We start from the raw sequence: 16921 nt of genomic DNA, 5'->3' as shown, positions 1-16921 counted from the left end.
GGAACTGGCTGGAGGGCCGGGCCCAGAGAGTGGTCGTGAACGGTGCCGCATCCAGCTGGAGGCCAGTCACCAGTGGTGTCCCCCAGGGATCAGTGCTGGGCCCTGTCCTCTTCAACATATTCGTTGATGATCTGGATGAAGGGGTAGAGTCAGTCATCAGCAAGTTTGCAGATGACACAAAGTTAGGGGCAGATGTTAGTCAATTAGAGGGTAGAAAGGCTCTGCAGAGGGACCTCGACCGACTGGAAAGATGGGCAGAGTCCAATGGGATGGCTTTCAACAAGTCCAAGTGCCGAGTGCTGCACTTTGGCTATGGCAATCCCATGCAGAGCTATAGGCTGGGGTCGGAGTGGCTGGAGAGCTCCCAGACAGAGAGGGACCTGGGTGTGCTGATCGACAGCCACCTAAACATGAGCCAGCAGTGTGCCCAGGTGGCCAGGAGGGCCAATAGCATTCTGGCCTGCATTAGGAATAGTGTGGCCAGCAGGAGCAGGGAGGTCATAGTGCCCCTGTACTCTGCTCTGGTTAGGCCGCACCTTGAGTACTGTGTCCAGTTCTGGGCTCCTCAGTTTAAGAAGGACATTGAGACACTTGAGCGTGTCCAGAGAAGGGCAACAAGGCTGGTGAGAGGCCTTGAACACAAGCCCTATGAGGAGAGGCTGAGGGAGCTGGGATTGTTTAGCCTGGAGAAGAGGAGGCTCAGGGGTGACCTTATTGCCCTCTACAACTACCTGAAAGGTGGTTGTAGCCAGGAGGGGGTTGGCCTCTTCTCCCAGGCAACCAGCACCAGAACAAGGGGACACAGTCTCAAGCTGCGCCAGGGGAGGTTCAGACTCGAGGTGAGGAGGAAGTTCTTCACTGAGCGAGTCATTCGGCATTGGAATGGGTTGCCCAGGGAGGTGGTTGAGTCATCGACCCTGGAGGCGTTCAAGGGGAGATTGGACGTGGCACTTGGTGCCATGGTCTAGTCATGGGGTCTGCGGTGTCAGGTTGGACTCGATGATCCTCGAGGTCCTTTCTAACCTAAGTGATACTGTGATACTGTGAAAATACTACAGGAGATTTTCTGTAGGCAAACTGCGTCAAACTAAATGAATGCATTTTTTTTCAGAGGGTAGAAAAACTCATCTAATCATGCTGGGGTTTGTACTTGTGCCAGTGACACATAACAGCATTCACAGTTATGTGAATTCTGATACTTGAGCTTATGTCAAATGTAAAAAATATTCAGGGAAACAGGCTCAAATCATACTAACAAACATACCCAGTTTGGTAAAGAAGAAAATGGAGGAGAGTGAGACAGAACTGCAATATTGCCTGGAAGTTGAATATATTAGCATATGAAAGATTTTTAACACGTTTATGAACCAACAGGAACAAAGAAAGGTAGGATAGGATAGGATAGGATAGGCCAGACCAGACCAGACAGGTGCCTCATTCAGTCTCTTCTTAAACACCTCCAGTGCTGGTGATTCCACCACCTCCCTGGGCAGCCCATTCCAATGGCCAATCACTCCTTCTGTGAACAACTTCTTCCTAACATCCAGCCTAAACCTCCCCTGGCACAACTTGAGACTGTGTCCTCTTGTTCTGGTGCTGGGTGCCCGGGAGAAGAGACCAACCCCCACCACCCTGGGCTACAACCTCCCTTCAGGTAGTTGTAGATGGCAACAAGGTCTCCTCTGAGTGTCCTCTTCTCCAGGCTAAGCAACCCCAGCTCCCTCAGCCTCTCCTCATAGGGCTTGTGCTCCAGACCCCTCACCAGCTATGTTGCCCTTCTCTGGACGTGTTCCAGCAAGTCAACATCTTTCCTAAACTGAGGGGCCCAGAACTGGACACAGTACTCAAGGTGTGGCCTAACCAGTGCTGAGTACAGGGGCAGAATGACTTCCCTGTTCATGCTGGCCACACTGTTCCTGATCCAGGCCAGGATGCCACTGGCCTTCTTGGCCACCTGGGCACACTGCTGGCTCATGTTCAGCCTACTATGAACCAGTACCTCCAGGTCCCTTTCTGCCTGGCCGCTCTCCAGCCACTCTGACCCCAGCCTGTAGCTGGTAGAGCCAGTTGCCCATGAAACAGGACCAAGAAAACTCTGGAATTTCCTCAGAACTTCAAAAGATTATTATGAAAACAGCAACAGACTTAGTGATGGGACCTTCAAAATATAATGTAAACAGTTACTAAGTTCAGGTCCTGAGATGTAATTTTATTTGCAGTGATGAATGGAAGAGTCGTATCTGCCACTTCAAAGTTATTGGAGAAAATAAATAGGTTCTGCAGTACTGAACTAGGCAAGCAAACCTGGGAGGCCAAAACACATTTACCAAGAGAATAGTGAAGTGTGGAAGTCTGAATACATTCAGTCTTAGTATAAAAATTAAATATAAGCAGGCTCACTTGATGTAACTTTCTCTTGATTAATTATGTGACCTTTTAGAAACGTTTTAAACCAAAATTAATTTAGCACCTGGAAGACTTGAACTGTTTCTATTTGGACAGTTTTAAATTATCCTGAAGAAATGAGAAGTATTGCTGAGAATGAACTGGGACTGGAACAATCTCAGCTTTCAACCACATCTCACACTGCTGACACTTGCTTCAGATTATCTCAGAACATGGAGAAAACCTAAAGATTGCAGACGAAAGAACTGCTTGAGAAGCAATGTCAAGATAAGTAAACTACCTCAAATCCCCCACCATGCTCCATCCCCTGTCAGTTACAATCTCACTTATAGTTTAAAAACCACTTTTGACAAATGCAAATTTTGTGGGAATATAAAGCTCCAATTCAGTAAAACATTTTGGGAATTAACTCAAATTCCCCTTCAATCAATACTAACATACATCACAGAAACAAGTCATCAGCATGTAAAAGAGTTTTATCTTTGAGATTGTTACAATATTCTTCCTCAATCCAACTGGACTTCAAGCAAGTGTTTAGCAGGAAACAGTCACACAAGCATGAGAGGTATACTGGAGGAGAAGGGATTTTTTTAAACAACAATTACATTTTGAAAAAAACAGATAGCTCATAAAGACTGTTTGGAGCCTGCCTGAAAAGCATCATATCTAATGGTGCTGACAAATGTAGCTTGGCTTGCCAAACAGGTCAAAAGACTGAAACTTTGGAATGTTCAGAATCTGGTGATTATTTATGCTTTTCTGTCTGCATGGATGGACGAAAGAAGACTGAGTTTAAAAATAGTGAACAGATTTAGCAACTTCCTTCTGAAATTTGTGGGACTCTAATCAAGATATCTACTCACAACTTTAAAACATAGTGGGTTTTTTTTAATGTATGTGGCCAAGTATCATTCACATAAACATTCAGAGAAAAATGTCTTGTGTAATATTGGTCTAATACTATTACCAAGCTAATTCTGCTTCCATGACACTGTACAATGGAAAATATCCAAAGGGTCCATGCAACTACAATTCTTGCTAAAGTTACTTCTGCCTGTCTGAATCAGTAAACTATTCTGCTGAGTGTTTGTTTTCCAATTATTATTATTCCAAAACCTGACACCAAGCTGTGTGGTGCAGCAGACACGCTGGAGGGAAGGGAGGCCATCCAGAGGGACCTTGACAGGCTGGAGAGGTGGGCACAAGCCAACCTCATGAGGTTCAACAAGACAAAGTGCAGGGTCCTGCATCTGGGTCGAGGCAATCCCAGGCACAAATACAGGCTGGGCAGTGACTGGCTGGAAAGCAGCCCTGAGGATAGAGACTTGGGGGTGCTGGTGGATGAGAAGCTCAACATGAGCTCTCAATGTGCACTTGCAGCCCAGAAAGCCAATCAGATCCTGGGCTGCATCAAGAGAAGTGTGGCCAGCGGGTCAAGGGAGGTGATCCTGCCCCTCTACTCAGCTCTGGTGAGACCCCACCTGGAGTACTGAGTCCAGTTCTGGAGCCCCTATTACAAGAGGGATATGGACGTGCTGGAACGTGTCCAGAGAAGGGCCACGAGGATGATCAGAGGGCTGGAGCACCTCTCCTATGAGGACAGACTGAAGGAGTTGGGGCTGTTCAGTCTGCAGAAGAGAAGGCTCCCAGGTGACCTAATTGTGGCCTTCCAGTATCTGAAGGGGGCCTACAGGAAGGCTGGGGAAGGACTTCTCAGGATCTCAGGCAGTGATAGGCCTAGGGGGAATGGAATGAAGCTGGAGGTGGGGAGATTCAGGCTGGATGTGAGGAAGAGGTTCTTCACCATGAGAGTGGTGAAGCCCTGGAATAGGTTGTCCAGGGAGGTGGTCGAGGCCCCATCCCTGGAGGTGTTTAAGACCACACTGGATGAGGCTCTGGCCAGCCTGATCTAGTGTGGGGTGTCCCTGCCCATGGCAGGGGGGTTGGAACTAGATGATCCTTGTGGTCCCTTCCAACCCTGACTGATACTATGATACTATTAATACGTACTTTGTGAGAGTTCACTTGCAGTCAAATTGCAAAGCCTGTGTGAAGCTTACAATTTAAGAGTTAAAATGACTGTGCTCATTACATATGAGTAATATATTTAAAATAACTGAAATAACTTTAAAAAAAAAATGAAGAAATACACTTTAGCACTTGACTTTCTTATATTTCATACACAGCCAAACTGTTCCTTTTACAAGTGAAAGAAAAGATGAAATTACTCCAAAGTAGGTATTTGGGAAATCACAGGATCACAGAATGTTAGGAGTTGGAAGGGACCTCCAGAGATCATTGAGTCCAACCCCCCTGCCAGAGCAGGACCATAGAATCTAGGAATGCATCCAGATGGGTCTTGAAAGTCTGCAGAGAAGGAGACTCCACAACCTCCTTGGACAGCCTGTTCCAGTGCTCTGTGACCCTCACAGTGGGGAAGTTCCTCCTCATGTTGAAGTGGAACCTCCAGTGCTGTAGTTTATATCCATTACTCCTAGCCTTGTCACAGGGTCCAACGGAGAAGAGCCTGTGCCCTCCCTCTTGACACCCAGACCTCAGATATTTATAAACATTCATCAAATCCCCCCTCAGTTTTCTCTTCTCCAGACTACACAGCCCCAGGTCTCTCAGCCTCTCCTCAAAGGGCATGTGGTCCAACCCCTTAATCATCCTGATAGCTCTCCGTTGGACACTCTTCCTGTTCCTCTTGAAGTGGAGAGCCCAAAACTGGACACAATATTCCAGGTGAGGTCTCACCAGGGTAGAGTAGAGGGGAAGGAGAACCTCCCTCAATCTGCTGAACACACTCCTCCTAACGTATAAAATACTGAATATTTTATGGTAAAGGTAGGAAGAGTTGGCAAATGCCATAAATTCCAGCAGTGATGTGTATGTCCACTACATCTGTTACTAACTTTGAGTTCAGGTTTTTTGACCTACATTTCACTTTTAAAAGCAGTTAACAAGACCTAAATTTCATTTATCAGTTTCCATGTGTCTTTTCTTTTTAAGCAATTTTTCCTCATTTCATTTTTGGCCACAACTTTCAGAAAAGATGTGATTTACTTTTTTACATCTCCAATATAAATTCTTCATATATTCACACTTTGGGAGATATCTTAGAAAAAAATGCATTTGTGTTTATAAGCCATTACGGCCTCATCTTTTTGGGCAGTATTTTACAAGCATTACAACTGAAAGATGATCTATAATAGCACTTGTAAACAACCAGGGCCAGCACAATATGAGATACAAGACTGCAAGCATGACTGCTGGTACCTTTTTTCCTCTACAATGGCCTCAAAGCTAGACTGATGGCTCTCTGGGCTTTTTGCCAAAACCACCCACCAGATTACAGTAGAAAGAAGGGAAATAGCCAACATGGAGTACAAAATTAAATCCTGACCTTATGTATAAGCTCTATGGGAGGTTTGGACAAATCAGAATGTTAATATAGTATATAAGGGGGGAACAAGGAAACTAGAAAAAAAATCCTTATGAGTAAAAGAATGCATAAAATCTTTACTGCGTGTGCATTTTTGGTATTTCAAAACCATCAATCTTGAAAAATAATCAAATCTTCATGTGTAAACTTGTTATTCTCAGAAAGTAATACTTAATGTGCTTTTTAGTTATATTTTCACAGTGCACTTACTTTCAGCATGAGATAAATTATCTTTTTATGGCTTTAACCCACTTTATTCAAACCACAGACATTTCTGTTCCATAAAGTTGAAATATGGATAGTATATCAGAAAGCAAATTCAAAAGTGAAGGCTGAGAAGTTCTCTTCATCCTATCAGACAAACAGGCTGTTTACATTTTCTCTCATACTTCACTGGAAATTTTTTTCTCGTAAAACATATATGTGGACTCCTTTACAGAAACAACATTTTTTTTAAATCAAATCAGTGCTCTTCACAGAACTGTTTAGGAGGCATGAACATTTTTTTCTACATTTCAAACAATAATACAGTCAGAGAGGGACCTGGGGGTGCTGATCGACAGCCACCTGAATATGAGCCAGCAGTGTGCCCAGGTGGCCAAGAGGGCCAATGGCATCCTGGCCTGCATTAGGAATAGTGTGGCCAGCAGGAGCAGGGAAGTCATTGTGCCCCTGTACTCTGCTTTGGTTAGGCCTCACCTTGAGTACTGTGTCCAGTTCTGGGCCCCTCAGTTTAAGAAGGACATCGAAACACTTGAATGTGTCCAGAGAAGGGCAACAAAGCTGGTGAGAGGCCTTGAACACAAGCCCTATGAGGAGAGGCTGAGGGAGCTGGGATTGTTTAGCCTGGAGAAGAGGAGGCTCAGGGGTGACCTCATTGCCCTCTACAACTACCTGAGGGGTGGTTGTGGCTGGGAAGGGGTTGGTCTCTTCTCCCAGGCAACCAGCACCAGAACAAGGGGACACAGTCTCAAGCTGCACCAGGGGAGGTTTAGACTTGAGGTGAGGAGGAAGTTCTTCACTGAGCGAGTCATTCGTCATTGGAATGTACTGCCCAGGGAGGTGGTGGAGTCACCATCCCTGGAGGTGTTCAAGAGGAGATTGGACATGGCACTTGGTGCCATCGTCTAGTCATGGGGTCTGTGTCGATAGGTTGGACTTGATGATCCTCGAGGTCCTTTCCAACCTAAGTTATACTCTGATACTGTGATACTGTGATTACATCCAAAACAGAAAACGAGCAAACATTTTCATAAAATTTTGCAGATGCTGCCTAAATTTAACATAACTTCCTGGAAATGTGTTTCTAGGAAACACATTTAACTTCTCAGTGGAGAATAAAAAGTATGGTAAAAAGAGACTAAACTCCATTCTTCTGTATTCATATTGTAAAGCTCTGTAGTAGTGTAATCAATTGCACTTGGATCCTTTGATTTTAAAAACAAGGTAAGAAAATTAATATGTTCAATACCTATTGATACTCTATTTTCTACCTATTAAAGTTACAGCAGAACTCTATTTTGTAGAACTACTAAATAAACACAGTAATGAGGAAAAGCACTTTAAGGTATTCTGAGATGGAATCTTGACAATCAGATGCCTGAATCACAATGCTCAGAAAGTTGCTTTATTGATCCTTATTTTTAGATTATTTATATAAGATAATCTATTAGTACCTCCAAGTGCACCTACAAATTGTTTCAACGCTTTCTGCTTATGCTTGAATTCCTTTAGGCTTTTACTGAGCGACTGCCACAACAGGCTTGACAAAATAACAATCCTCTCAATGTAAAGTGCAACACTATGTGTAATAACATTTTTGACAGAAACAAATCCTCAGTTTTTGCTGTTTTCCATTTTCCCTTCATATCATTGCTTCCTGCTTGTTGTACAGATCTAACACCTGACCAGTCGCAGAACAAATGTGATGAATTTGGAAAAATAATATAGAAAACTGGACTTTATGTGTTATAATTAATCAAATAATGAAAAGTGGTATCACACCAGTCTTGGTATTTTGGTCCCTGCACACTAGAAACAGAGTAATAGGAATGGCTGGCTTACAGCTCTAACATGGACTGTTCAAAGTAACAGAGAATTTATTTGAAATATAAACACGATATTCAGAATGAAGGTACGTTAAGGTTCCAACAATTTCTAACCCTTCTCTCCTTACTTTCAAGTAAACTCACAAGTTACCATGAACATTTTGCATTACTCAATTATTCCAACTCATACCTGCAAACCTGCCAGTTGAGCAGCAGACTTCCCTTTGAGGCAAAGAATGAGTGCCACAAACGCATTTAAGTCCTCCAGAGACAGGGTACTGACCTAAAACAGATGCATAAATAACACATTATCTGAAGGCTTTGAAGAAGAACTTTCTGAAAATGGATGCCTATTGGTCAAACACATCAAACTCAAATCGGTGACTTTATAAAGTTATGATCACCATGAATGAATCATCTAGGAAAAGACACTTAAGAGAGCAAAACACTTACTTTCACAACTTTAATGAAGTACATACCCCAATATCCATGTATAGGGTATATTCATACACCAAACAAAAAGCCTACCCTTAAATGTCTTCCCTTCTCCTCCTCCCTTGGAGTTTCTTAATAGGAAATTTCTTCATCTCAGTAACACTAAGCATAGTAAAAACCATGAGATCAAACAAACTCACAAACAAAAAACAACAACAAAAAAAACCCCAAAACTCCTCAATGCGCCACAGATTTGATGATCATTAGGATTTCTTTTAAATACTTACAAGGTTATCTTTTGGAAACTTTAAAAATAATCTAAAATATTTCTATTACCTATTTCATTTACATTTCAGGGTTTAGCAAATCATATTCAGATTTATTTTTTTTAGGCTACATATTGAAGTGGGAACTCAAAACTATAAGAAAACTAAATCTAAAACGTTCAAGGAGGAAAATATAAAGAAAAATCTTAAATTCCAGTAGTAGTTCACCTTAATGCTTCTATCAAAAAAAAACCCCACCAAAACACAAAAACCCCACAAACCAACAAAAACAAACAAACAAAACCCAACAACAACCAGAGAATGAGGGCATTTACTGTTGTAAAAAATTATTCTCAGATTCTATCCAGGCACATGATCACGTCAGGAGAAAGACAGCATCACTAAGTAATTTGAATTGATTCCCTGAGAGTCCCTTGTAAGATTATACATGTGCACCAAGACCAAATATCTGTTGCAAATGTTAGAGCCATAAAGAGGTCTCTAACTCAGATCCACAAAGAATTACAAGTCTTTTATCAACTGGAACTTGAGTGAAGGTTTCTCTTGCAAGGCATGGAAATGTGTGTTATGGAATTATGATACAGTTAAAAGGCTGCCTAAAACTCTGCATTGCCTATTTCTTTAACAGCTTAGTATTTGGGGGCATTTCAGTCTGTTAAGAGTTTCTATTAAGGCTCTTAAATATGAAAAAGTGATAGAAAAAGAGAAGGAGAGAAAAAAATATAAAAATATTTATGTAAATCAACAGAAAAAGAAAAAAAAAAACACACCAACAAAACACACCAAGAAGCTGTCTATAATTACTTTGTTCATTTATTTGCATAGGAATAGTAACACATTTTTTCTTCCTCAAGGTATAAATTATTCAACTACTAATGAGATTCTCCCCCCCCCAGTCACATCTTGCTTCTTGTCCCACTGCAAAATACTTTCCCTTCTATGATGCTGGTAAAACCTGAACAAGAATGTAAGGGCTACTAGAGAAGTTTTAGGCTTTCAAAACACTTCTTGGCATTCATTAAGTCTGCCCTGCAGCTAAGACCCTTTATTTCAAGTCAGGTGTCACCTTTGTATAGGTAGCAACAAGAGAGGTCTACTCAACCTACACATTTTTTAACTGCAGTAACAGAAAGACCAATTCTTAATACTTGTGACATTTTGTCCTAAAAAAACAGGCAAGCCAAAGATCACTTGCAAGTACAACAGCAAGCAAATGCCCCTAACAAAGCAGATGAGCCAAAATACTTACAATTATCAAACCACTTCTTTAGAGAAATATACTATTCAGTAACTGAAGTTGGCAAGTTATCACACTTTCACACACATGCTGTCAGACTCCTTCCAAAATGCTAAGAGCATGTCTGTGGAGGCTCTGTAGTTTGAACACATGAACTCCTTTCCACAACTTTAAAATCAGACTTAATATTTTACAATTTTTCTCCCAAGTTTTGTTCTTAATTTGGATATTGGAAAATATTACTCTTCAAGTTGACATTTTATTTACATAGTTAAGATTTTCTTATTGGAAATTTTTTTCATTCCTTTAAAAATATGCAGCTAAAATTTCCATTAAATTATTGTGCATACATTTTGAGGAAGCCAGACTGGCTGGTCAGTATGCTGCATAAGCTTAAGTTTTAGGTTAGATTAAATGATAAGTAATGAAGCCTTGAAGAAGTTACTTCTCCCTTGTGAGCTGAAGTAAATGATGTTAGCCCTCTTTGAGGCAACCTACAATTGCTCTAGTTAAATCACCTCTCTCTCTAATAGAAATACAAGACTGAAGTGCAAAGTAAAGAACTAGGCTGCAGCTAGACAAGGATTGTTTTTTCAGCAATAAAACAAATGGAAGCAGTATGGCCAGCCCAAAGCATGACTGCTGACACTCTTGCTCTCAGGTTTTCCTCTCAAACACCCCAAGAAAACAAATGGACAGTATCAGACAAGGTTTAAAATAACTCACCAATGAAAAAAACATTTTAATCCAAATCAATTCCCTAGTCTCATTCACAGGGTATTTTTTAGCAGTGCAACTCAGAGGACAGAAGCAAATTAGGAAAATGGGACAGGTGTTGAGAAAGTGGCACTGCTATGAAAAGCCTTCTGTGAAGCTAAACCCTTTGCATGATCTCTCTGCAATTTTTCTTGTAAAAAACATGAGTTTGCAAGACAGTCTTTGAAAACCACATCCCTAATGAGCACTTCCCTCCCCCCATTTTATTAATATGCTGTGATCAAGGCTCAATAAATCCACATTTCTGGGTTCTGGGCAACGTCATCTAACAATTAAGCTACAAAAAGGTATACAGGATAGCACAATAAATGAAATGGTGAAAACAGATAAATAAATGAAATTGATTTCATACCCAAATGTGAACAAACACAAAGTATTTTAAAAGCTAAGTACATAATATGTTATCTTGTTGAATTGAAACCACAAAGCATGAAACTATGTTTAACAAGTTTCATCCTCAAAAAACTTTCCATTTATATTCTGCTCTACAAAAATTAAACAAAAAAGAGGTATGTGGACCATTTGTGTAATTCCCATATATACTTCTGCAATGCATCTTCTATGCATTCTATTTACTTCAATGCATGAAGTAAAAAGGTCAAGTCAAGGAGAATTTGTTTTAGTGTATCATACCCTAGTACAAATCTGTTACTGAGGAACGTAAAGTCTGAGAAAGCAAACCAAAAGATAAAATGCAGTTCATTGTAAGCAAAAGTGCAAGAGAACTTATCAGATTAGATAAAGGCATTATAATTTTCTCATCCTCAGAGAGGAAAATCTACTTGGGAGATCAGAATTTGAAGGGTGGCTAGTGCAAACAACATATTAAATACTGAAAGAGAAATGTAAATAATGAAGCAATGTTGTATTCATCTTGTGTTCCTTTTAATTATAATTAAGGTAGTCTGCCAAATGTTTGGAATTAGAAATGCTACTTAGTGATCTGTTATTACTAAGATTTTAATAAGAATAGCCATATCCTTAGTTCTGGCTTGAAAATGATTGACAATGTGGTATGAAACAGTAGGGAGAGCTGACTAAATACTTATATTGTCTCTTGCATAGCCTGCAGAGTCACCTGAAAGAATGTCTTCTTTTGATGACACAAGGGAAACAAAAAAAAGAGAAGCTTCCATTTGCAAGGTCCCAAAACCTCTGTTTCTACTCTCTGTTAAACTGCCCAAGGGGCTTTGTCATGGGCATGTGAGAGTTATGACTAACTACTTAAAAAACCTGAAGTACTTTTTGAACAAGATGATACATGTAAAATGGAGTAATTAAAAACACTGTAATGCAGTACTATTGTGTTTGATAACTATGCCTACAGTAAAGATTAAGAGAAAAATTCAACAAGAAAGTTTATTAGTTAATCTATCAGGGCTGACAGCTGAAGAAAAAGGAACTGTCCCAGTTACCTGCATCATAAGATAGGCCAGCAAGCAGCAGAATGCAGCAACAGGTGTTTCAAGAGCTTGGAGCTCTTCCATTCTGTCCTGAAGGTGAAAGCATGCCAGAAATGTTCCATACCGTTGCTTTTCTACATCAGGTCCTTTGGCAAACCACAGAGTTTTCAAATTAGGAATTCCACCTACAAAAGAAATACATTATTTTATCTTGGCAGCAACAAAATAAAACATGTCTACCCCATTACAATCTGAAAGGAAATAACTGATTTGTGCTTGGCACTTGCCAGGACCACAGAGTTGAAGATAAATGTATTTGACACAACTTGGCATTGGAAAAAAAATTAAAATAAAAAATTAAGGCTTGTAATTTGAACAAATTGTACTGAATACAGGCAGATATAAGCAGAGTGGGCTGAATTAAACTGTTACAAAAATATGGAAAACTTTGAGACAGCAGGCTTTTACCTTTTGCAAGAACAAAGTTTGCTTACAAGTATTTCCTTTCCCTCAGGGAGCCTTAGCATTAAATGAGGTTAGCTTAATTATAAAACAGTGATTCATCAGAAAACAACCATACCTGTTTCTTCTCTCTCTCTCCTAGAGCTAGAATATCAGGCTCCTGGAAGGATCCTCACATTGCTCCCTTACAATCACCCATTTTAATGAACAAACCGGTCACTTTGGCCAGCAAATGGCATAACATTCTCTACAAAACACTGTGCAAGTATGACTCCTCTGCAGCAGTTTCTAGTTTGGGAAGAAACCCCAAAGATTATCTGGTATTTTTACATTCTCCAGGCTACTGTATAACACACTGTTGCAAACACAAACAAAAGAACTGTCAACGGTTAGGTATAATGTATCTTTCCAGACTTTAAGGTATCATTCACTATGGTCTCCAAATCCTTAAGGCTGCCATCTCACTACTTGTGACATGTGTGAACTAATGTAAAATTTGCTCCACATTTAAATTCCATTTAATCTATTATCAAAATAAACACTAATGCACATGAAATAACAGAACAGCTAACTGGTTATGCCTAAGAATCCCAATTAAAAGACAGAATTGTCCCATAAAGTATTCTTGCTCTTCTAGTTAAACAAAACAAGGTGTGAATTTTAACTGTGGACTAATTAAGCTACATTTGGTAACACCTTTTCCTTTTTTGTGTGACATGTAGCAGCTGTAGTCCAGTTAGGAACACTTGGTGATAATAAATTGTTACAGTGACAAGGTGATGAAATCTACATAGACAATGTTTATTTAGGCAAGAGAGCCCATTAACCAAATGGTACTAATTCTTTGGAGAGGGGGATACTAGAAGCCAGTAATTTCTTTCTAAATCTCCCCAAAGGATGTTTCTTTTACTAACTTTAAGACTAACTCTCCCATCCAAAGTTTTAACCATGTAATGAATTAACATCATAAAATGTATATATTTCAAAGCTTATTTTGTAAGGAAATGCAGATATTAAGAAAATATACCAGTTGCTTGACTGGAGTTAGAAATGGAGATTAGTGATCACCCAAATACTGGCAGTGAGTGGGCCAGTACAGACAGTAACACTCAGATTACTGGTTTCTACACTGGCACTTGCTGCCTTAAGGAAAAAACAAAACAAAACAAACCCGCAAACTTTTCCTACCAAAGCTAAGCAACTTGAATATGTGAGACAATTGAACAAACTCAGTTTTGATGGTTTCTACTTTCCAGAAGGTTCCAAAACAGCTGCCTATGAAGAGATACGCCAAGAATCAGTTAAAGTACTCTTTCCATCTATACAGTTTTGTTTTGTTTTTTTCTAAATTAATTGTATCCAGAGGTACACCTAATAATAGAAATCTTCCTTTCTTCAGAATAAACCCATGAACTACATTAATAATCAAGATTACATATCTATATTGAGAAAGCTCAACAAAAAATTCAAGACATTTCTTCCATAAACAATTTCTTACACTTTGAGAAACATCTACTTCTGCCTGGGAAAAAGAGGTACTGATGAATTATGAGTGATTTACTCTGGGAAAGAAAACGTCACGCTACCTCCTTTTGGAACATACAAATGAAAAGCCTTATTTTCCTAAAAGGATCTCTTCTACAAGTAATTAAATTTCACGTAATACTCAAGAGAGATCCATTATATTAATCCTTAAATGCAAAATAAGTAAAACAAGAACAAATACACTGAAGCTTAATGACTCTCTCATCATGCGTACAGCCAACAAGAGACTTAAGATTCATATACAATAGACCCTCCAAACTATTCTCTGCTCTAATTATATCCTCACTACATATGTCAATTACAAATCTCTGCTATAATTACATACTCACTACATACTTTATGTCAATTAAAAAAAACATTCCTTAAAGAAAGAAATTTACTCAAAAAGGGAAGAGAACTATTTTACTTTCTGGACACATGTAAGTATTTATTATCCTTAAAAACAACAACCAAACTGAGCAATAAAAAAAGCCAAAACAAAATACACACACACACACATATATATATATATATAAAAATATAAATAAATATATATATAATTGATACACCTTTACTGTGAGGATGAATCAGGAGAAAGTTGTCTATCTTACTGGGGTTATAGGAACCACAAGGTCCTATGAACGACAAAGAGATGCTCAACCACTGCATATGCTTATTCACAACCTGCACAAAACTGGGTGAAAAATGCATTCAGTACTAAGCAAACTGTAGTCCTTGGAAACTTCAAGAAGAACATCACAAAACCCCTCCACAGAGGTCAAGAGGTACTACCTGCCTGAACACAAAAATGGACAACCAACAACTTAAGAGAAAAAGCATTGGCTGAATTATTTTTTTCCTTTTCATGCACACATTTAAAAACATTGTCCTATAGAAAGCATCACAATAAACAAGAGCACTTCAAGGGTACACATGCATATTTAATTTGTTTAATCTTCAAGAACTGATTTATGAATACACGATGCATTAAAAACTTGTGGAATGCCTGAATACTATGGTATCACACGTAAATACTGAGCAATAACTTTAAAAACCGGTATTTTCTGGGAACACTCAACATGTCAACAACTGTGGCAAACTTCAAGAATGCCATAAATCCAAATGCCAATTAAATCTGACCATTAATGGAACATTTCAGAGACAGCACTTTGAAAATAAATGTATTCATGACATATTCCTGTAACATATAATGATTAGAATATTGAAAGTAGATCCAAACTCTGTGGTATGAAGCCACAATATCCTAAACATTTTCAGAACTAAAATGAAAAGCAGAATCCATACAATTCCAGTAAAGACTTTAAAACTTCCCCTGTTCCACATAATCTGCATACATCTCAAATACAGCCAATGCTTTCACATGATACGGATGTTATCAATATTTTTTTGGATCACAGCTATTCTAACAAAATTCATTTATAAGAGACATTTTTTTATCAAATAAGTGCTGCTCTGTCAACATGTGGGAATCATCATGAACACATTCATTCAGCAGAAAGGAAACACTTCAGAAGGCAGAAACAGAGAATGAGAGTAGTGCAAATGCTAATTCAGAAGACTGCTTCAAATCAATGCATATACATAATACACATGGTATTTTAAATATATTTTAAGTTATCATCTTAAAGCCTTCAGGATTCAGGATTTAATTTCAAAAGAAAAAAAAAAACAAACCCTAACATTCAATTTATCACCTGCAAGCTTTTCAGAAGCAAGACAGTTCTGCAGTTTTATATACACACAAAGTATCAGTGGGAATTTTATCTTTTTAAAGATTAATACAAAATTTAAAATATTGATAGTTGTGCTCATTAGAGTTCAAAGTCCACACAAGGTATTCTTTCTTCAGCCTTTTTCATTTAAATCAAATTCAGTAGAGTCAAAATTCCCCATATATTCTCAGTACACTTCTGAAGTAGTTGTGATAATGAGGTTATAATGTTTTCCAAATAAGATGAAGCAAAGAACCCTTTCAGATTTTCAAATAGTTTCTGGTAAGTTTTTTTGTCTTTTTGAGTAACCTGATCTTGATTGACAGCTCTGAACTCTAATTTCCTATAACTTCTTTAAATTTAGCTCTAAATATGATCCCTGTCTGAAAAATGTGATGCACTGTTGAGAACCTTATTTGGTGAATTACAAAGCCATGCTGTGGAAAATAAAGGATGCATGACCGAATGCAAGGCATACAAATATGGACTGCAAAAATTTTAGAAAAACATTTGTTCACTGAAGGAATGACAACAGAGCACTAAAAATAAACACTGTAAGTCGTCCTCCTCCCCCCTCCTAAGAGTCTGCTTGAACAGCCTTTCATTACTGAATTAGTGAAGATTACGGCTGAGAAACTGCTCTTTTTACAAACCAACAAACACAGTGGTTTTAATTCCTGCTTATTGTCATCATGAAGGTAGGTTGTATATGTAGCATGTTTTGCAGAGCAGCAGAACCGGAGTACATGAGATTAAGCGGATTCCTCTCCAGAAAGAAAGATACTGAATTGTTTGGGAAGGAAAAATTCACAACAATAAATACAGTATACTTGCCATGCAAATTGAAATGCAACTGCATAGGTTATTCCTTTGAGTTTCGTTTGCTTGTTTTACAAATGCATATTCCCAGAACACTGTATGCTGAAATAAAACAGTTGCATGGCACAGATCAACTTTTACTCTGCATATTCATATCCATTTGGAAAATTACAGAGCAATTTCGTGCTATCATCAAGTCAATTAGATAATCACTCTCCTAATATTGTATAAGGGATACTGGACAGTGAAACTAATGTATATCAAATGAAACCTTGTTTGTAATATGTCTGTATAAAACTCCTTTCTTTCCAAACAGTTCCTTTCAAAAGAATTTTGAGAAGGCTG

General features: G+C 38.9%; 1 protein-coding gene across 1 annotated transcript in view; it reads right to left on the bottom strand.

Moving 5' to 3' along the window:
• FAM120B (family with sequence similarity 120 member B) overlaps positions 1–16921 on the bottom strand; it is a 53089-nt gene that overhangs the window by 23603 nt on the left and 12565 nt on the right. Inside the window, exons 5-6 of the mRNA XM_068153751.1 lie at positions 12051–12223; positions 8090–8182 (exon numbers count right to left, since the gene is read on the bottom strand). Of these exons, the coding sequence (XP_068009852.1) occupies positions 8090–8182; positions 12051–12223 (266 nt within the window). The remainder of the gene's footprint in view (positions 1–8089; positions 8183–12050; positions 12224–16921) is intronic.

Source organism: Melanerpes formicivorus, unplaced genomic scaffold (assembly GCF_026170545.1).
Source record: "Melanerpes formicivorus ecotype bairdi unplaced genomic scaffold, bMelFor1.0.p_v2 SCAF_2, whole genome shotgun sequence".
NCBI lineage: Eukaryota > Metazoa > Chordata > Aves > Piciformes > Picidae > Melanerpes > Melanerpes formicivorus.
This window is presented reverse-complemented; position numbering and strand designations above follow the sequence as displayed.